This window comes from Sciurus carolinensis, chromosome 18 (genome assembly GCF_902686445.1).
Source record: "Sciurus carolinensis chromosome 18, mSciCar1.2, whole genome shotgun sequence".
Classification (NCBI taxonomy): domain Eukaryota; kingdom Metazoa; phylum Chordata; class Mammalia; order Rodentia; family Sciuridae; genus Sciurus; species Sciurus carolinensis.
Genome location: NC_062230.1, coordinates 28,742,083 through 28,762,819, shown reverse-complemented (window position 1 = coordinate 28,762,819; position 20,737 = coordinate 28,742,083). Strand labels below are relative to the sequence as shown.

The following is a 20,737-nucleotide window of genomic DNA, read 5'->3' as shown; positions in this document are numbered from 1 at the left end:
ATTTTCTAGAAATTGGGGAGTGACAGGTTTGGGGAGAAACTGGCCCCGGGAGAAGAGTAATCGGGAGCTTTAGCTCAGGACCTTGCGAGTAAAGCCACGGTCTCCTTTTAACCTCCTCTTGCCTCCTTCCTGCCGTGCTTTTCTTTCTCCCTCACCTCACTAGGACCCACCCAGAGCTCCACCTCTTGCACCCATTCACGGAGGGGAAGGGAAGGGGCCTGATTTACGGGCTCTCGGGAGCCTGGTTCAAATCCCAGCCCTGCCAGTCACTGGCCATGTGCGTGAACTTCCTGGGGCGGAGGGATCACAGATCCGAGGAGAAACACCCTGGTCATTCATTCTGCCACCGAGTCCCCCAGAGGGATGCGGGGACCTTCTGAGAGCAGCCGCAGGACGCACCCAGCACAGCCCCGGCCTTCTGGGATGCCTGAGAGCCCAGCCTTCCCTGGTAGGTGACATTCCGCTGTAGACCCATCGCAGACCTGGGAGCACGGCCACCCTCAGGGGCAGAGCTTGCAGCCAGAGACCGGTAGACAAATCCCCACCGCGACCTGCGCCCCTCCCGCAGTCCCCAGCCCGCCCCCCACCCCAGCACCGGGCGGCGCCTCTGCTCTCGGCGCACCCACAGGACCCAAGTAGCCCAGCGATCTAGCCAATTTTTATTTTCAGATTGGATTTTTTTTTTTTTTCTGGTTCAAAAGCAAAATATGAAACTCCCCGAGGTCCTTCCTGCTGAGTCCTGGGGTGACCGACGCAGGCGCACAGAGACGCGGGGATGTCCGGTGCGAATCCGGCCGCGGGTGCCTGTGCGTGCGCACGCGCGTGCGGAGGGGCCCTGGCAGCGCAGGACGCTTGAGCTGGGCACTCCGGCCCGTCCTCCGAGAGGGAAAGAGAGGCCGGCCAGCTTCCCTTCGTGTCCTGCTGAGTGACCGCGAGTGCCACCAGCCCTCGGAGTTCTAGCTCCTGACAGATTTCAAAGGACGGTTCACTCATTACCGCCAAACGGAAAAGCATATGGAAGAAGCGCGCCGCGTTAACATCTGCCCGGCGCCATCTGCTCCGCTTGGCCAGGCTTCTCTAGACGCGCCAGCCGGCCGGCGTTCCAGGCCGGCTCCTCCTTCCTTCATGCCAGGATGGGGCGCGCCTGCGTCCCCACCCACTCGTGCAGGGCCAGCGCTGAGGCGGGAGGCGACATCCCCGGATCCAAGGATGACCAGCTGTGTGGCCGTGGGCAGGTCATTGATCCCTCCTGGGCCTTAGTTTCCTGGTCTGTTAAATGGGTCTGTTAAACATAGCAGCTGCCTCCGAAGGTGTCCTGCCCGCGAAGCTTCAGCCACTGCGCGTGTAGTAACTGTGCAGTTAACAGCAGCGCTCGCTCTCAGCGGGAAGGCTGCCGGTGCTACACGCCGCCTCTGCCCAGCATGCTCTGTCCCTGGATGGCTTGGTGGCTCTCTGCACTGCCAGGTGGTTGGTCCCCTGGAGGTTCTCACTTGCATATCTGCATCCTTCAAGCCCCGACCCCACCTTCCCCGTGATCCTCCCAAAGGTGAGACCTGGAGAGAACTGGGCCACCTCAGCTGCCAGCCATGTGTGAATGTGGCCTGCGGCTGCATCCTCCCACCTGAGCTGGGTTGGCTCTGAGCGAGGAGGACAAAGCAAACGTCATTATTATAGTGTCTGGTCACCTGTCAGGAGTCATTTCTACAGACCTTCTCCAGTTCCTCCCGGTTGTCCTGCTCCCCGGCAGCCGCAGGTCGGAGCGCCTGGAACAGCAGCCCTCCCCCGGGCCCTGGGGGGTGGGGGAGAGGCTGGGTGAGCCTGGGAGCCGCGGCCCCTTGTCTGTGAATGGAGCAGGCCGCAGGCTTGGCCCGGGGCTGCGGGGTCTGGGTCAGCCAGCTCTGCAGGGGGCTGGGGCAGCCTCAGCTTCCCCAAGGGCACCATCCCTGGAGGTGGGAGGGGGCTGCCCAGCAGCTCTGGACCCAAGACACCGATGGGGCAGTGCGGGGGAGGGGCATCGCCACTGTCTCAGCAGCCCACCCTGGGGGAAGAGGACCAGGGGGCTCTGTCGTCTCAGGCCAGACCCACAGACCTGCAGAACCCTGGGCCACCATGTGATAAGGACCCACCAGTCCCAGGATTGTCCAGGAAGGGCATGCGGCCGTGGTGACGCCCGGGATGTTTTGGGGATGGAGAGGAGCCTCCCGGACATTGGGTCCCCTCCAGTGCCCTCGGGAGGCAGCGGCCGCCTCTCCCCGCTCCCTGTAGCTCCTGGCTTAGACGGAGGAGGAGGGCTCAGCTCGGCCTCGGTCTTTCGACCTCGGTGGCTGGGGCTGAGTCGCAGGCTCCTTGAGCCCTCGCTTGGATCTGGGGATGGTGGCAGGCCACTTGTCTTTTAATAACGTCAGCGTGTAGGTCTAATATGAGGCAAGAAAAAGACCAAGTAACAGAAGCAAAGGGAAGGAGGCCGCCTCAGCCCAGCACGCTCAGCGTCCAGGTGGGGATGGCGCGTGGAGGGTGCCACGGTGCCCGGTCACGGCCCGGGTGCCCTTCTGGGCATGTGCTGGTACACAGGGCAGGTCACCCTCAGGCAGTGCCTCTCTGCTCTGAGGACTGAGCAGCACTGAACCTGCCTCAGCTGTGCCCACCCCTCACACCCAGCGGAATCACCCAGAAACCTTGAAAACCCAGCTGCCTGGTCCCCGGCCAAACCCACTAGCCTGGCATCTCCAGTGTGGGCCTGGCACTGGCACTGGCAATTCTACCAGCTCCCAGGGGCCCCAAAGGGCAGGCCAGGTTGAGATGGGTGCTCAGAGCTGTCCACCTCGGTGCCTCGTTATCTGGGTCCACTTCAGAAGTGCAGACACTAAGGGAAAAGAAGGGACAGGGCAGAAATGCTAAGGCATTGAATGAAGCAAGTGGCAAAAGGGATAGTTCCAGCAGGGTGCCATTTGTCAAATGTACACAAAAATGTACCAGGCAGGAACACATGTATGTGTTAGCTTTCCGAGACTGTAACAGATACCTGAGAAAAATCAACTTCATGAGAGAAAAGGTTTATTTGGACTCATAGTTTTGGAGGGTCCAGTTCATGATCGGGACAAAGTGCTCTCTGGTGGGGGTGCTGGATGGCAGTGGGGGTAGCGCAGACCAGAGCAAAACGGTTCACCTGGTGGCTGGGAAGGACAGAGAGGAAGAGGAAGGGGCGGGTCCCTCTGTGCCTCCCGGGACACGCCCCAACAACCCGAATGCCTCCCGCCAGGCCCCGCCTCTGAAGGTTTCCGGTACCTCCCACCCGGGGGAGCAGTGGGCAGAGGCTGCTCTTGGGTTGGCATTCGGCCTGTGTTCAGTAGGCAGGGCGGGAGCCCCCGACTTGCTCCCTTGAGCTTTCCTAAGTAAAAAGTCCCGATGGAAGGACACCTCCAGGGACAAGTGGGTGACCTGCCTGGGGTCTTGCAGGCTCCCCGGAGCCCCAATGAGTTTGCTGGGGTCCCCCAGGAGCTGAGGACACCTCAGAGCTTGCCGAAGACATGTCCGGTGCGGAGGGAGGCTGCTGGGCCTCGGGTCTCCACGAAGCCCAAGTCCAGGTTGAGCTGCCTGGTGACCTGAATACCTGCGGTTGCGGGGTCTCAGAACCAGGTCCCGCTAGGTGCGTTCCACCGCCCCCGTCGTCGTTGATCAGAATCCAGCCAGCCCGCGGGAATCCAGCACGGTGGGCCGGCCAGAAAGGAGCCATGGCTCAGCCCTTGGAATAAGGAGCTTTGCCAGCCGCTGACTGGCCCTGCAGCCTGCATGGCACCTGTTCCCAGGAGGAGCGTCACCAAGCAGAACAGCACAGGAGGGCGAGAGGAGACAGGCTTCTGCCGCTGCCAGCTGCCTCTGCCCTGTTGCTCTTCCAGATTTTGTGACTCTCCAGGAGGGACGGTCCTCGCTCCCCAACCTGCTGGGAGGGTCTCTCGCAGCCTCAGTTACTGAATCTTCAAATGGTGATGAACAGATGCTCAGCTTGGGGTTGTTGGTGGGTTGGCGGTGCTGCGTCCACTGAGGTAAACTCCGTGAGCGCAGGCATCTGTCCGTCTTGCTCATAGTCAGCCCTGCATCTGCGCCAGTGCCTGGCTTATGCTTGGCACACAGGGAATATCTGTGGGTGAATTCATCAAGCGTGGCTGGGGAAGTTTGGATGGACCTTTGTCAATAACAGTCACCTTTTGTTGATGCCGACTGTGTTTTCTGAACTGTGCTTTTGCTCTGGTTGAATCAACTTACCTCCTCACCAATCCTGTGAGGTTTAGCTATCAATGTGCCCTATTTTACACAGGCTCAGAGAGGTTAACTCACTTTCCCAAGACCACACAGCTGGGAAGTTGGCAGAGCCAGATTTCAAATTCAGAAGACTGACTCCAAAGCGTGCATTTGTAATCTCCTCATTGGACAGTGCCCAGCATGTCATGGTGGCATGTCTTGGTCACTGTGCCTGTCCATTACTTCCTCCTGACTCCGTTTGAAACAACGGACAATCTGACATTCGTGTTCCATCTGAAGGAAGTGACCAGAGCTTCCCTTTGGGGTGATGGCAGTGTGCCCAAAAGTTGCTTGTGAGCCAGGCACGGTGGCACACGCCTGTAATGCAGGCACTCAGGAGGCCGAGGCAGGAGGACTCCAGGCCCAGGACCAGCCTCAGCAACTTAGCGAGGCCCTGCTTCAAAATAATAATAAAAAAAAATTTTAAAGGGGGGCGGGCTGGGGACGCAACTCAGTAGTGGCGCACGCGCCTCGCATGCCGGAGACCCTCAGGTTCCATTCCCAGGACCACCAAAGAAAAACAATTTCATTGTGCAGAGGTTTTGTATCCAGAGCCCGAAGCTTGGTAAAGAACAGGGGTCTAATGACCTGGGGCTCCTAGAGGACACGTCCCAACCCACCCACAATGGACACCCTCCTCCAGGATGCAGAAGTCGCCTTCTGAAAGCCCAGCTGTGGGTGCTGCGGTCTGCATGACCCCACAGACATCCTCTGTGCCACGCCCGCTCACGTGTAAACAGTAGGCGCCAGTGCAGCACTTAGCGTTTGCAAGGAGCAGCCTTGCTGGGACACTTGGCCGATGGAAACGTGCTCGGAGCCCCTGTCCCTGGCCGGGTGGCCGAGGCCAGCACAGCTGGTGGATTCATTGTATCTCTGCGTAGGAAAAATAATTCATTGGCAGCTGCCGGGAACTCGGTCCTGAAATCTCGTGGCCGGCAGCACGAGGAGACTTCCCTTTCTCCCTCTCCCCGCCCCAAGTGGCCCTGGCTTTCGGATGATGTGACTTAATCGGGCTCGTGTGCATGGGTATGTGCCTCTGTTTATTTATGTGGCTGGCTCCGTGCTCATTCGCAGTTCATCGGAGGTTGGGTGGTAATGAGCTCACGGGCCCGTCCATTCCCCCTGGAAGCAGGCGTGGGGGCAGCGAGGCAGAGGCGGGGTTGAGCTGGGTGTCCTTCACTAGCAGAGGCCCGGCCCAGAGGGCGCGTAGGAGGAGCCTGCGAGGGAGGGAGGCCAGGACAGGAGGCTGCAGGGATTCGAGGCAAGAGGGGTAGAGAAGTTCCCTCGGGGAACAGGACACCCAGCACGTGGCGGCGGCCGGGCTCGCCTCAAGTAAGGAAGCTAGGGAAGGGATCAGAGGCGGCGACAGTTACCCCCTTCTGGCAGCCCCCCTTAAGGATCGACACACTTAGTGGTTACTCTCTTCTTGGTGGGGGTGGTCTTCCCCTCGGCGTCATCTGCACTCGGCCAAGGCTCCTTGTTAACAGGCCATGGGAAGAGAGGGCAGGTTTTATGGCCATGCTGTGTGATTTAGGGTGTGTGACTTAACCTCTCTGTGCCTCCAGACTTTTACCTGTAAAGTGTAGTTGCTAGAACTCACCCAGAAGAGCCGCTCTGGAATTTTTAAAGATAATCCGTGTAGACCATTTAATGTAGACCGTAGAATATTCCATAGGCGCTCGCCGTGGTAGCTCTTATCACCCAGTGGGAGCTCAGCTAGCCGGCACCTGGGGACCCTTGAGTACATCACCCGCCTCATGAAGGGTGGGCTGGAAACCTCCCCTGCTGTCCCCGGAGCCCACGGGGGCCGGGTCCACGTCCTTGGTGAGACTCGAACCCAGGCACACATCCGTCCCACTGCCCACCCTGCATCTTGTGCAAACCCGTCTGCTGCCCTCCCACTGCCCACCCTGCATCTTGTGCAAACCCGTCTGCTGCCCTCCTGGCCTGGCTCTCTACCAGGAGTGACTGAAAGCGAACACCCACATAGAAGTTTCTAGAAAGAATCAACCAGAGGCTGTCCCTCTTCACAAGACAGGTTCTCATAAAAGTTCTTCCATCCTGAAGTGAAATCTGTACTTCACTCTAACCTACTGACATCCACAACTCTAAAAAGTGATCCGTGTGACATAATATGAAGAAGAAATACATGAAAACAATTTATAAACAGCGGATACATCTTTTATTCTTTAAATGGTCAGGTTCGTATTAATTCTGCCCATCCAAGAACAGAGGAGGCCTCTCCACCTCCTAAGGTCTTTGGTTTCTTTCTTCAGTGTTCCAGAATTTTCACTGTATGGCTCTTTCGCCTCCTTGGTTAGATGGATTTCCAGGGGTTTGGGTGATTGTTGTGAATAGATTGGTTTTCCCGATTTCTTTCCCAGCAGAATTGCCGCTGGAGCCTAGGAAAGCAATTGATTTATGGGTGTTGATCTTGTATCTGCCACTTGGCTAAATCCCTTTAGAGGCTCTAGAATCCTTCTGGTGGAACCGTTTGGGTCTTCCAGACATCGGATCATGTCTTCAGTGAACAGAGATGGTTTGATTTCTTCTATTTGTGTCCCTTTAATTTCCTTCTCTTGCCTGTCCGCCCTGGCTAGAGTTTCCAGAACCCTGTTGAATAGAAGTGCTGAGACAGGACATCCTTGTCCTGTTCCCGACTTTAGAGGAAATGCTTTCAGTTTTCCTCCGTTCGGGATGCTGTTCAGCAACACTAGACTAGCAGGTCTCAAACCTGAACGTGCCAGGAATCAGCCAGCTGTTTACTGGATCCTGACCCAGCCGGCCCAGGAGGGGCCCGAGGTCCTGCACAGTTCAACAGACCCCCAGGTAATGCCGCTGCCGCTGGTCCCTGGACCACTCCTGAGTAGCAGGGGACCCGAGGGTACAGGAAGAGGTCCCTGCTGTTCTTTGAATGAGCGAGAATTCGATGTGGCTGGCGCCCAGGTACGCTCGTGGGTGACTCGCTGTGCCCACGAACTCCTGCCGATGGGGTCCTCTGACCTCGCAGTCAGACTTCGAGACGTAAAGTCTGCCCTTGAACAAAACCATAGTTACTTTCCTGGAAAAGTGTTTGCGGAAGACCATCCACAAGTGCTTTGCATCACGTGTAAACCCGAGTCGAGCTCCTGGCCCAAAGAATGATAAATTAGTTGGTCACTCCCGTGTCCTCTGAGGGCCTTCAGAAGTCCCACAGGAGGCAGGCCAGTTCTTGGTCATTGGACGGCGTGTGCCACTCTGCCTTGCTGGGTATCTGGTGTCCCCTCACTGGCTAAGTGCTCAGGGTATCTGCTAATTGTGGTGACAACCAGAAATGTCACCAATATTTCCAGAACCCTCCATCGGGGGCAGTCCATAAAAGGAGTCACCAAAGATGCTGGGGTATTCGAGGTCATGCGCAGGAGGCAGAGGGTTACTTGAAGAACCTGGGTCCTCAGCGTCCAGCAGGGCTGCCCCACGGGCCTGCTGCCGAGCCAGGGGACGGGGAGTAGGCTGGAAGGGGGCCGTGGTGCTCGCAGAGCCCGTGCCCTCCCGCTACCCAGGTCCCAGGTGATGTCGCGGGTGGAAATCCAAGCCCAGCATTGCCAGGTCCCCTGGTATTTGAACAAAGGGCAGAAATCCAGATGTTTAGCTGGAATCTTCTGGAAGGGGTTAAACCCCAAGCAAAGGAGGATGCTCCGTGGAGTAGGCCAGATGTCTCTGCTCCAAGTGCGGCCGCTGGCCCAGTGGTGAGCTCCCACGGACACCAAAGGCCACCAAAGGCCACGGGACTATCCCCTTGCCCACCCTGACCCTCCGTCCACTGTTCCCCCTGACCACCCACTGACTGCCTGTCCCTCTCCCTCTGCACCCGTCCTGGCTACCTGAGCCCCTTCTCCAGCCGCCCTCTTCCTCCCCGCTGACCCCTCCTGTCCCCAGCACTTGGGCTGGTTCCTCGGCCTGGTTAGGATTTAAGACCAGGAAAGGTCGTTTCTGGATAGAACAAGATCCCAACAGCCGGGGTCTGCACCGGGCCAAGGCAGGGCAGGGATTTGGCCCCGCCGCCCCTGCAGGGGACATTTGATAACAGTCTGGGGACATTTGTGGTTGTCACAGAGGCTGTTACTGGCCTCTGGTGGGTCGAGGTCACAGGTGCTGCTGGACACAGCACAGGACGTGCCCGCCACATAGAGTCTTCCCCAATGTCCGCGGGGCCCCGGTGAAGAACCTCTCCTGGAAGCATCCGGAAGGGTTGCTCACTCTCTGTCCCTCACGCCCCCTCCTGGGTATGGTGGCCTTCGGTGTGGGCCGCAGGTGATCCGGGTTACGGGGGTTTGGGGGAGGCCCATCTAGGGGTCACGTTTCAGACGCGTTGTCTTCCCCATCCTGACTGCTCCTGTGTAGGGTCCTCGTGCTCCGGAACAGACCTGCCCCTTACCTCCTGCAGACTTGCCCTGCCCCTCGGTCCCGTCTGAAGAAGGCTCCCCAGCCTCACGCTGTCTCTGGCCTCTGAGTTCCGAGCGTCAGTTCTGACCCGGCCTGACCTTGAGCCAGCCTGGCCCTGCCTCTGTCCCCTGGTTGGAAGTGCCCCACTTCCTGCAGAAGGGCACATGCTGGCCTCGGGGGGCCAGGGAGTCTGGGCGACAACCCCCCAGCTCTGCCGCCCTAGCAGGAACTCTCCAGGCCCCACCCCGACCCGCGTGAGTGACAGGAGCTCCCCCAGGTTCTGGGGACCCTGACCCCAAAGACAGCCGGCCCGGGTCGACCCCGACCTCCGCTGGGAGGCGGTTTTGTCCTCTGGGGTATCACTTCTTTATAGTGGACTTGCTGGCGACGTTTGGAATGGCTTGTGTTGCGTCCACCCGAGGTTTACAGCGTGCTGACGCCCGACCGCAGACGGGCCAGGGTTCTGTCCTGGAGTGGACCGCTAGGTCTGTCCCCCACGGAGTCACTGCTTTGCAGACCAGAGGAGCGGACATTCGGCTTATTTCAAAAGATTCCCTAACGCAGGGCAGCGCGACCCACGGGGTCAGGGCTCCAGCCGTGTTGGGCCCTCAGAGCTCTGGTCTGCGACTTTGACCTCACCCTGGTCACCTCTGCTTCCGTCTCTGCGCCCCTGTATTTGGGATGTAGACTCTGCCTCTCTCTCTGTCTCTCTCTCTGTCTCTGTCTCTCTCTCTCTGTCTCTCTCTCTCTCTCTCTCCCTCTCTCTCTCTCTCTCTCTCTGTCTCTCTCTCTCTGTCTCTCTCTGTCTCTTTCCCTCTCTCTCTCTCTCTGTCTCTCTCCCTCTGTCTCTGTCTCTCTCTCTCTCCGTCTCTGTCTCTCTCTCTGTCTCTCTCTCTCTCTCTCTCTCTCTCTCTCTCTCTCTCTGTCTCTGGGTTGCACATTTGGTGGGACACCGGGTTGCTGGCTCCTGTGCGCCTGGCTTATTTCACTCAGCCCCGCGTCCTCCAGGTCCCCGGGGTGTGGCCCAGCTGGAAGGACGGAGAGAGCCCCTGGGGCACCCAGCACCGCTTCCCCCTCTGCCCCGCCAGCGCTCTTCCCGGGTCTGCGCCACACAGCCAGCTGTCTCTCAGGCCGACCTGCAAAGACCCAGAAGGTGCCGGTTCCGATTCTCCCCTGTGCTGGAGGGGCTGGAGGGCGGGGTGGGTGGCGGGGGCTCCCGGGCTTCCGCTCTGGAGATGCGCTTTGCAGATTGAGGTCCAGGCTGAGTGGCCGCGGGCAGTGTCAGACACAAACCGAGCTGGACGCTGGCCGGAGGGTCGGGGGGGGCTTTAATCAGCGACATAAAATCTTGATACATTTGTATCAAAATTGTATCAAGATCATAAAATCTTGATACATTTGTCTTGCTTTTGAGATTCTCCATGTTGGAGAATGACTGCTGCACTGGGGCAGAGAGTTCGGCGAGAACTGGGCCCCGCTGCCCTGTCCAGAGGTGACTGGCCCTTCTAAAGGGAGGACAGGGCTGGGGAGGGCAGCCAGGGGGCTCAGCAGAGTCGGGAAGAGACCCGGGGAGCCAGGTGGGGCGGTCCAGGTCCACCCCCGGCTGCCACCTGGTGCTCCTGGAGATCAGCGCCTGCCTTCCCAGAGACGGGGCGATGCCCGCCATCAGGTACTGACCGGGACAGCCCGTTCCTGTGGCAGCCTTGAGCGTTAGGGCTGGCGTCGACCTAGGGGCGCCACCTTGAGCTGGTGCCTCAGTCAGCTTTCTCGTCACTGCAACCAAGAGACCTGACGTGAGGAGCGGAAGTTTATTTTGACTCACGGTATTGGAGTCTCAGTCCACAGGTGGCCGACTCCATGGCTCTGGGTTCGAGGTGAGGCAGAGAATCATGGGGGAGGAGAGCAGCTCAGGACATGGCACTGGGAAACAGGGAGCTCCGCTCACCAGGGACAGACTGTAAACCCCAGTGACCTTCTCCAGGCACGGGCTGCCTACAGGTACCACCCAGTGGTGAACTAACCCATATCAGTGGATTAATCCACTGATGAGGTTAAGGCTCTCATAACCCAAGCATTTCACCTCTGAACTATTTTGCTTGTCTAACACTGAAGCTTTTAAGAGACACCGTGCATCTAAACCGGAACGGCTGATATAAACTGTGGTGTTCCCCTCGGGCCTGGAGACCAAGGCGGAGGCCTCTTGAGGAGGCCCAGAGGACCTGCTGGAGTTTAGTCAGGGAGTGGAGGACCGTCCACAGAAGGGCGGCTCTCTCCCTGAGCACGACCCCGACTCAGGGTCCTGAGTTCCTGCTGCACCCCGTGTCCGCTCAGCACAGACCTCTGTCTCTGGGTATTTATCACACGTCCAAGCAACCGGCAGGTCCAGCCCAAGGCCGGTCACGTGGAGAGACCCAAGAGAACCTTCAGCCTTCGGTTCCAAAGCGAGGAGATCTTCAGGATCACACGTGTGTGAAAATATCACAGTTCTCATGCTTCGGCTCAGGACCCCCTAATGCCCGAGAACATTTTGGGGACCTTCGAAGAGTTTTGTTTAGGAAGATGACTCCCATCAATTATTTGCCATTTCTGGACTTTTTAAACCGAGGCCTTCTTAAAATGCTCATTTATGGATTCACTTAAAAAACAATTACGAAAGCAATCCATTATGTGCCTATAGAAGTAAGATTTTTAATGGAAAAAGGTATGCTTTGCACAACAACAGCCACCAAGCTTCAGCGAGAGTTTGGCGAGTCTCTGTGACGTCTGGCCTGGTAGGAAGAAGGCCCTTCTGCTCCTTTGAGTGTTCCAGACCTCACACCACGGAGGCCGCGGAAGACCCCACGGCACCATTGCAAGGGAATGAGCAGAAAGGAAGTTGTGGAGAAAATAGTTTGTCCTTGAAGACCCTCTGGGAGGGTCTCGGGACCCCAGGGTGTCCCCAGACTGCACCTTGAGCTCTGCCCCAATAGATCTTCGTTGCCAGTATTGATTTCCTCTTAATAAATCACAGCTAACGTTGGAGGAATGCTGGGCGTTGGTCTGAATGCTTCGGGTGGATTCATGCTCTGAATTCTCAGGCGACCCCTTTGGGCTGTAGTATTTACCCCCATTTAACAGAGAGGGAAATTAAGGTTGGCCTGGGTCAATGCGCCCCGGGTCCCTTAGTAAGCGAAGTGGCAGGGTCTGGATTTGAACCCGCTACCCCTCACCCCACCTACTCAGCAGTTAAAAATAGGGTCGCGAGGCTGCTTGGCAGGTGCCGTGTGCAGATGGGGTGTTCTTTTGTCCCCTGAATCCAGGGTCACTTTGCGAAGCTGCTCTTCTTTCCACTGTGGTCGGAGAGGAAAAGATGGAGGCTCCAGAGGGCGCAGCTTCCTGCCCCTCGCGCCCCGTCTCGGGGTGAAGGAGCCGAGGCTGGAGCCGCCAGGCCACTGTCCAGCCGCCTTCGTCCTCACCCAGGCCTGTGCACCCCTTAGCATGGGGCTGGGCTGCAGAGGTCTCTTCGTGTGGGGTTCTGGCAAAGCTGCCCGTGTCCGGCATGGCCCAGGGCTCGCTACGGGCAGCCGCCTTCCAGGAAGGCCAGGGGCCTGTGCACGGCAGCCCTCGCGGCTACACGTCCTCACCAGGTCCACCCTGGCACCGAGGTCCTTCTGGAAGCAGGCGTGGGCTTCTCCCCCAGTGTCCCTCCCAATGACCTTGGTAGCCCTGGCGATGAGAACAAAGCCAGTTCAGCAAACAGCTACTGGTGCACCTGGCCCAGCAGGAAGCCATAAACCGGCCCGGCCAGCGGTAGGACAGGTGCCTCCCGTCCCAGCAGCACACCCTCCAGGGTTTCCCTTCCCTCCGGCCCCCACCTTTTTTTTTCCTGGTACAAGGATTGAACTCAGGGCTGCTCTACCACTGAGCTACACCCTGAGCCTTATCCACTTTTTATTTTGAGACGGGGTCTCACTAAGTTGCTCAGGCTGGCCTCAGCCTTGCGATCCTCCTGCCTCAGCCTCCCACGTCCCTGGGATTGAAAGTGTACACCACTGTGCCCATCCCGTCCCTATGCTTAGTAGCTGCTGAGAGGCGTGACCTCCAGAGCTGGAGAGCCTGGGTTCAGATGACTCCGAGGTGGGTGGATTCAGTCCCAGAAACAGCATTCCCATCCAAAACCAAAAACAGAAAATGGAGACCATGAAAGTATCTCCCGCGCAGGCACGTCACCAAGGGGAGGTGAGTCAGGAGGTGCAGGGCGGGGAGCGGGGCCTCGCACGCAGTGAGCGCTGCCTGCACGCTCGAGTAAATGCTTGATCTATTCACTCGGTTTCTGGGAGGCAGGTGCCAGCCTCCACTCCCTGGAAACAGGCAGAGAGAGATGAAGTGGCCTGTCCTGGCGTGAAGAGCTGGTGAATGGAGGAGGGAGGAATCGGCCGGTGTCAGCCTGACTCCAGACTTCCGAATCCGAGATTCAGTGATGGAAGGATGAGGCTGGGATGTCAGAGCCTCCATTCTATCCTCCATCCCTGGTCTCCTAAAGTCCCTCAAATTGTTTTTCTTTTCTTCTCTTCTTTTTCTTTTGCGTGCACGTCTGCTCACATGCATGGTGCTGGGGATGGAACCTAGGTTTCCCTACCACTGAGCCACATCCCCAGCCCTTTTGATTTTTTATTTTGAGGAAGGGCCTTCCTAAGTTTTTGAGGCTGGCCTTGAACTTGTAATCCTCCTACCTCAGCCTCACAAGCCTCTGGGATGAGGAGACATGCACCACGGTTCCCAGCAGCATCAAATTGATTTTCCATGAGCTGAAATGGCAGAACTTTGTGCGCCAATCATATTGATTTACACCTGACTCAGAGAATGTTCAGGTACGCTCCTGGACCCCTCACCCATCTGTTCACAGATGAGAAAATGGAGTAGTCACTAAGGCAAGACAGGTGCCCGGGCCTCTGCCCTCCCTGCTGGGTGCTCCCTCTACACAGCAGCAAGAGCAGAGCTTGATCTCTAAGCATGTAGTTCAAAAACACAGCCACCGCCCCCACCTCTCAGAAACAGGACCCAGGACCCGGGACAAAGCAGACTGAGTGGAGAGCCACCCGAGGTGTGGACGCCAGAGAACCCGGGAAAGACCGAAACAGCCCATATTGTGGTTAGCATATTTCTACCTGATTGAAATTGGCTCTACACATGCCCAAGGTTGAACAGAAATGGAGGACATGATTGCATTTAATTATTCCTCCGGAATAAAAATGGATTCTAGCAACGGCTTCGAGGTGAGGTGACGGCAGAGTAATTAGAGTTTTGAAGCTCGCACGCAAACATTGAAATGTGCAATCATTGTAATAAGTGCATTAAAATAAAATAAGTCAAAGGGTTGCATTTGCATAAATAACCCAAGGTGAGAGAGCAGGGTCGGTTAAGAATGCAGGAGGCGTGGTCGGGCAATTGCGATGGAGAAGTCACATCTGGTCCACTTGGGTGGAGAAGCCAAGGCCAGCATTAACCAGTAGGTCCCCAGTCTGGGTCTGTTGCTCATTCTTCCTCCTGTTTGAGTGACAGGAATGTTCCAGAAGCTTCACATACATGCATCCTCACCAGATTACCCCCACTGGGCCCATGTTCCAGGTGAGGAAACTGAGGCCCAGGGAGTTTGAGTCACTTCCTGATGAGCAGGGTGACCTTGGGCACTTACGATCTGTGCCTCAGCTCCTTCCTTTCTATCAGGGCTGGGACCTGCTGCCTCAGCGAGTGTCCCACAGGACCAGGGACACAGTGCTCTGGGAATCCTCTGGTGGAGCATGGGGACGCATGGACATTGGCCAATGATAGTTCTCTCTACTGGATTTGCTGGAACCTTCTGAGGTTTTGCATGGAGAAGGGGATGTGGGTTTGGCTTTGGGGACTTGGGGGGGATCCAGAGAAAGGAGAAGAGCTGAGACCTGTGGGGCTCTTGGGGACCACAGGAGGAATCAGGGGGACCTCTCAGGTCCACAGACGGACGAATGGCTACGGAATGGCGGGGCGTATGTACAGGAGAGGTATCCACGCTCACGTAGGAAGGAATCCTGTAGCGTGCAGCCCGGGGTGAGCCCTGAGGACAGGAAGTAGGCCGGTGAAGCAATGCAGGCTCAGCGACGTGGGATTTGCCAAGGGACACCATCGTAGGGTCAGAGAGGGAGAGGCGGTGGCCGGGCTGAGTGAGGCCTTTGGGAACCACTCGCCAACAGGCCTAAAGTCTCAGTTACGCAAGCCGATCGAGTCCGGCGGGCCTGCTGCACAGCCTCGTCCCTGCGGTCAACAGTGCTGCACTGTACACTTAAAAACTGGGGGAGGGGTCAGGCTCATGAACACAGTGAAATTATAGTCTATTAAAATTTTCATCCCACAACATAAGAAAATTCGAGAAAAAGGAGTTGGGGGAAGGTGAAGGGAGAACTCACCGGTCACTATGGAAAACAGCCGTGGATCAGGGTGATGGATTCCCAGGCCTTCGGATGCTGCCGATTCTCACTGACCGTGCCTCTTGGGCATGTTTCTGGAAGCTAGTATCTGTGAGTTCTGCTTTCGAGAGGACAAGACATCTTCCTTCCCTCTTGCACGTGAGTCTTTTAATTTCTCTGGGCGGCTGAGCCGTGTAGAGGCGGGCAGAGGCCACAGGGCCAGCCTGAGCCCACCACCCCCTTTGCCGTAGTCTCTCCTGAGTTGGATGAATCAGGAGCCCTGTGGGATCAGGTGGTGGCGGCTTTTCCTGATAGTGCCAATGAGCCGGCGGAATCAGCGTTCTCAGAGTGCGAGATCAGCTTTGTTGGTTGTGGCGGGTGGAGAGAAGAGATCATCGCATCTCCTCGGCCTAGCTTTGCTTGGTGAAACTCTGCCAGAAAGTGGTAGAAAACATGAGCTTTTGAAATAGGTAGTTTATGGAGGTCGTTGGGGGTTGATGGGGATTTTCCGCTCAGGGCACCAAACTTGGCGACCCTCTGTTAACAGAAAGAGAAGAACCCCAGAATAAGACTGTTGCCGTCTCTAAAGACATTAGTTTCTCTGGTTTATTCCTTGCCCTCTTGTGAGTGTCCAGCAAACGGGCTTAGTGACAGAATTAAAATTCATGTTGTTAGGGTTAGTGTCATCAAACTGATTGTCTCTCTGTTGGAGTCAAAAATAAGAAAGAAAAAAAGAAAGGAAAAAAAGATAACAAACTCGGTTCTTGTATTTGAGGATAACTGAGAGGAAGGGTGGTTAAGCTGGCTCCTGTATTAGTCATCATGAGCTAGACCATGCTGCAATAACAGAGATCCCCCAAATCTCAGTGACCTTAAGCAGCAGAGGTCCCTTCTGCCCACTGGGGATGGGTGGGGTCTGCTCTGTACTGGCCACCCTCAGGGATGCAGGGCCTTCACCATCAGTAGCATGACCAGTGTGTTGGTCACCTTTCCATCGCTATGATAAAATACCCGAGACAAACAGCTTAAGGGAAGAAAAATTTACTTTGGTTCACAGTTTCAGAGGTTTCCATCCATGGCGGCTTGGCCATTGCTTGTGGCCCGTGGCGAGACAGCACATCATGGTGGGAGCACATCATGGTGGTAGCGTATGGTGGAAGACACTTGTCCAGCTCATGACAGCCAGGAAGTGAAAAAGTGAGAGAGGAAGGAGCTGGTGTCCCATGTCCCCTTCAAGGGCACGTGCTCCCAGCACCTAACTTCCTCCAGGTCCCACATCCCACATGTCCCACGGCCTCTGTACGGCTCTAATAACCTTCCACAAGGGTCTTCAGGGGACATTTAAGACCCCAACCGTGAGAGCTGGTGGCGGTGCAGCGGGGGAGGCAGGATGTGGCCCTGGCCCCTGGCTGCAGTCCCTTGGCTTGGCTGTGCCCGACTTGCAGGGCTGCGGCCTCCTTCTCTACCTAGAAGGAAGGGCACTACGTTGCGCCCCTGCCCCGTCCAGCTCCCTTCCCACGTGGGCTGCTGTGGGCGGAGAGGGTGCCGGCCTGGGTCCCCACGTGGAGAAGGGGAGCTGACCGCCTCTTGGCTCACCTCCCTGGAGGATGGAAGGGTGGCAGCATGCCAGCTCCTTCCAGAGTCAGGGCGGGTTCACGGCCTGCCCAAGGTGGCTGTGGGCGGATGACACCTGACCTTCCCCTCCCTCTTCTGTGCGACTGCAGAAGGTGGTGATGACCTCGGAGCTTATTTCTGGAGGTCAGGCGAGGCCTCCCACTGCAGGGCTCTGCACGGTACCGTGTGCGGGGCGGTCACAGCACCAGGCTGCCCTTGGTGTGGAAGGCCAGGGGAGGTCCTCCCCAGAGGGCGGCCCAGCCTGTCCACCGCGTGGGGCCTGTGAGTCACTTCCTGCTGTACCTGGGTCGCACTGAGTGCTCAGAGAACGAGTCTGAGAGGCTCTTGGGATTCCTTGAGGGCCTCTGGATAGACGGGAGGAAAGAGGAGCATCGGCGTGGTGTGTTCAGGTTGCAGGAACCGAGGGCTCCGCAGGCACCCTGCCGGCAGCGTCACAAGACCCCGTGGGCGGGAAAGAAGGGCCACCACCCGGAGGTCCTGATCACAGGTCAGGGTGCCCCGCGGCCCTCTGCGTCCACGTTTCTGCCTCCAGCTCTGGGGGTTCAACCAACTACAGATTGAAAATATTCAGGAGAAAAAAAAGGCACATAAGTAATTAAATCAAATAATTTTTTTTAATTAAAAAAATAGCCATGATTTTCAAGAACTGCATAGTGTCCATCGTGTGGGTGAATCCTAAGTCAGTTAGCAGATTCTCTTTTGTTCAGTATTTGACTATTTTTATTTTTCCATTAAAATAGCACTGCTATTAATATCCCTGTAAAAAAAAAAGAAAGAAAGGAAGTGCATCTGTACTGAGCAGAGTTCATGTCATTATTCCCTAAACAACTGTTTCCATTTTCCAAATGACTAAATCAAGCGATTTAAGTAATCTAAAGAAGATTTAAAGAACACAGGATGGGAAGATGCCATTTCACCTAAGGGAGCGAGCACCTCTGAATTTGGCGTCTCAGGGGGTCCTGGAACCAGGCCCTGGTGGGTCCCAAGGTCACTGCGATGGCAACTCCTGGGTGCCCTGGTGACTCAGGTCTCCTTCCCTCTTCCTGCCCCTGCCTCCCGCTCCTGCTGCCTCTAGCTGTAGCACTCAGTGGCCCCAGCTTCTGACCCGTCTCTCTGATGACCACAACACAGTAGGTCACCGGCCAGCCTCCGATAGCTATTTGTGGGTCTCATGCCCACAGCAGACCCGTTGAGCAGGGTCAGGCTGGTGCTGAAGGGAGCAGGTGCTGGGGTCAGCAGGGCCCTCGGGCTCCCTGTGTTCAGGTGCTGCAGCTGGCAGCGAGAGCCTGGGATCTGGGTCTGTCCTGCCGGAAGTCGGGACACCACCGGCTTACCTTGGGCAAGTCCTGGGTAGCGGATGCTCAGTGCCCCACCCATACCCAGCGTGCGCGGTGGCCAGGAGCTCTCCTGGTGTCAGCTGTCATTCATGGTGCTTCACACCAGGGACATGGGGCAGAAGAGAGGCGGGCAGCCCTGTGGATGGCTTCTTCTCAGGCCGCAGCTGAGCCAAATGGGGACACGGAGATGGGGCAGCTACACCCCCTGCGGAGGAGAGGAGGCCTTGCAGACTCCACTCCTGCAGAGCAAGGATCACAGACTCTTCCTCCGAGGGCCAGACAGAGGTGTTCTGTTCCACAGGCCAGCGGTTCCATTGCAACCGCTCCGTCTAGTGGTATCATCCACGGGCAATGCACAGAAGAACAGGTGTGGCTGCGTTTCAATAAAACTTTATTTACAAAAGCAGGCGGCAGGCCAGATTTGGGCCACAGGGCTGCAGTTTGCTGACCTGCTGGATGGAGAGCTGTGCAGAGCATGGGCTGTCTTGTCCACTGCTCGGTGTGGTTGCCACTGCCCTCTCCTCGCCTCTTGTCCTTGGGAAGGGGCACGTTTTAGCCTCCTTAAAAAACAAGAAGCACACACACACACACACACACACACCAGCTGTGCTACTTATCACCTGTGTGCTTCTATAGCGACAGGAGCAGGTTTAGGGAGCCCGTGAGTGTTCTCTGTGCCTTGGGAGGTGTCCCCCGGGTTCGCTCCGGGACATTGGACGCTTCGCAGGTTACGCTCTGGGAATGGCCTCTACACAGAAGCCACCTTTCACGAACGATGCTGACCATTTGATCCAACCTGAAAATCAGTAGGACCCATCTGCCCACGGAGGAGCTGAGTTTCCAGCACCACCTTTCTGGAAGGATCCATGGCATGCATGGTCTCCACTGACTCCTGACCTCTCTCTTGACCCCAGGTGACTTAATTCGGTCAGCTCCACTCAACCAGCATGGAGAGCTGAAGGTCTTTCCTCCAGAATTCACAAGGGCTTGGGTCTGGATGTCTCTGAAGGGCAGAGATACAGGGGCATGTTAAAGGCAGAGAGAGTGCACAATGTCCTGCCCATATTTTCTCCTTTTATCACATTATTATGTCATTTTCAACCTTCCCAGAAACCATCACAGCACTTTCTGCTAGAGTTTAAACAGGAAGTTGGAGCAAAATATTTGTTACCCAGAGGCAGAGACGGTAAGGGAAAGAACCCGACTTGAGGCATCGAGAATCACTGTCAGAGCCCCCAGAGCTTGCAAAGCCCTCACGTCTAGTTGACGTGTCTCACATGTCCAGCTGGGGAAACCGAGGTCCAGGGAGAGGCCCTTGCGGGGTGTGTGCCGCCAGCAGAGGTGCGGCTGGACTCTGGCTCAGACTTCCAAAGCTGCACACCCCGCTCCTTGTGGCCACCCCCTCAGCCCAGCAGCTCCATAACGTTTCTCTTCTCTGTTTCTTGTCCGCCTCCTGCAGGATGGCTACTTCTCTCACCGGCCCAAAGAGAAAGTGCGGACCGACAGCAACAACGAGAACTCCGTCCCTAAGGATTTTGAGAACGTGGACAATAGCAACTTCGCACCCAGGACCCAGAAGCAGAAGCACCAGCCCGAGTCTGCGAAGAAGCCCCCGGGGCGACAGAAGGAGCGTTTGCAGAGGAAGCTGGAGCCCCAGGAGAAAGGGCAGGGACAGGGACGTCCCTTCCTGGGGAAAGGGCCCAAGGAGGCCCTGCCTCCCCGGGACAGCGCCGCAGCCAACAGCAGCCGAGGGAAGGACGCCCCCAGACTGCCCCATGCCAGGAGGAGCGGCGGCAGCTCCCGGGAGACCAAATACGACCAGCCCCCCAAGTGCGACATCTCCGGCAAGGAGGCCATCTCTGCCCTGTCCCGCTCCAAGTCCAAGCACTGCCGCCAGGAGATCGGGGAGACCTACTGCCGCCACAAGCTGGGACTGCTGATGCCCGAGAAGGTGACTCGGTTCTGCCCCCTGGAGGGTAAGTCCCACCCTGCTCCGCAGACCTGAGCGCAGCTGTCCCCCTTCCCAGGCCCCAGCTGGGGGCAGAGGATCTGATTTGTTGGGGTGCTTTGGGAACCGAAGTCCCTTGTAAGAATCACGTTGCCTTTGCTGTCGCGTTAACCCATCACCTTTATGGAAAAGGATAAAGTTACAGTGAAATCGGGGTCACCTGAGTGGCGGGAGGCGAGGGGGCCGCGTGGAGAGGGCCTGGTGTCTCTCCCAGCAGAGTCGCGGGCTTGGATTTGAGCGGGACATGATTGACATGAGGTGTGGTCGGGGAGATTTCTGGTTGGCCGCCTTGACTCTGGAGCGCTGAGCACGGCCTCCCTTCTCCACCCGGAGCCCCTTCCTCCTGACTTCCTCTTTCCTCTTACCCCTCTCGTCTCTGGACTTCCTCCCTCCCTCCTCCCCGGTGCAGGGCGCTCTCCCCGTGCCCGTGACCCAGGGAAAATCAGACCTCTTCCCAAGATGCAGGTCAGGCTCGGAGTTCAATAGCGAATTCACGGGCAGCGTGGAGGGCCCTGGAGGTGGGACCAGTCTTGCACAGACGAGCCGCACCTGTTTCTCTACATCTAAACCCGTAGCGTGGACGTGGGCATCTTGGCCATGACCTATAGCTT

At 57.1% G+C, this 20,737-nt stretch overlaps 1 protein-coding gene across 2 annotated transcripts in view; it reads left to right on the top strand.

The window, feature by feature from the left end:
- Positions 1-20,737, top strand: part of Xylt1 (xylosyltransferase 1) — a 262,914-nt gene that overhangs the window by 129,928 nt on the left and 112,249 nt on the right. For both annotated transcript variants that reach the window (XM_047533540.1, XM_047533539.1), the window contains exon 3: positions 19,578-20,094. In XM_047533540.1, coding sequence (XP_047389496.1) covers positions 19,578-20,094 — 517 coding nt within the window. The remainder of the gene's footprint in view (positions 1-19,577; positions 20,095-20,737) is intronic.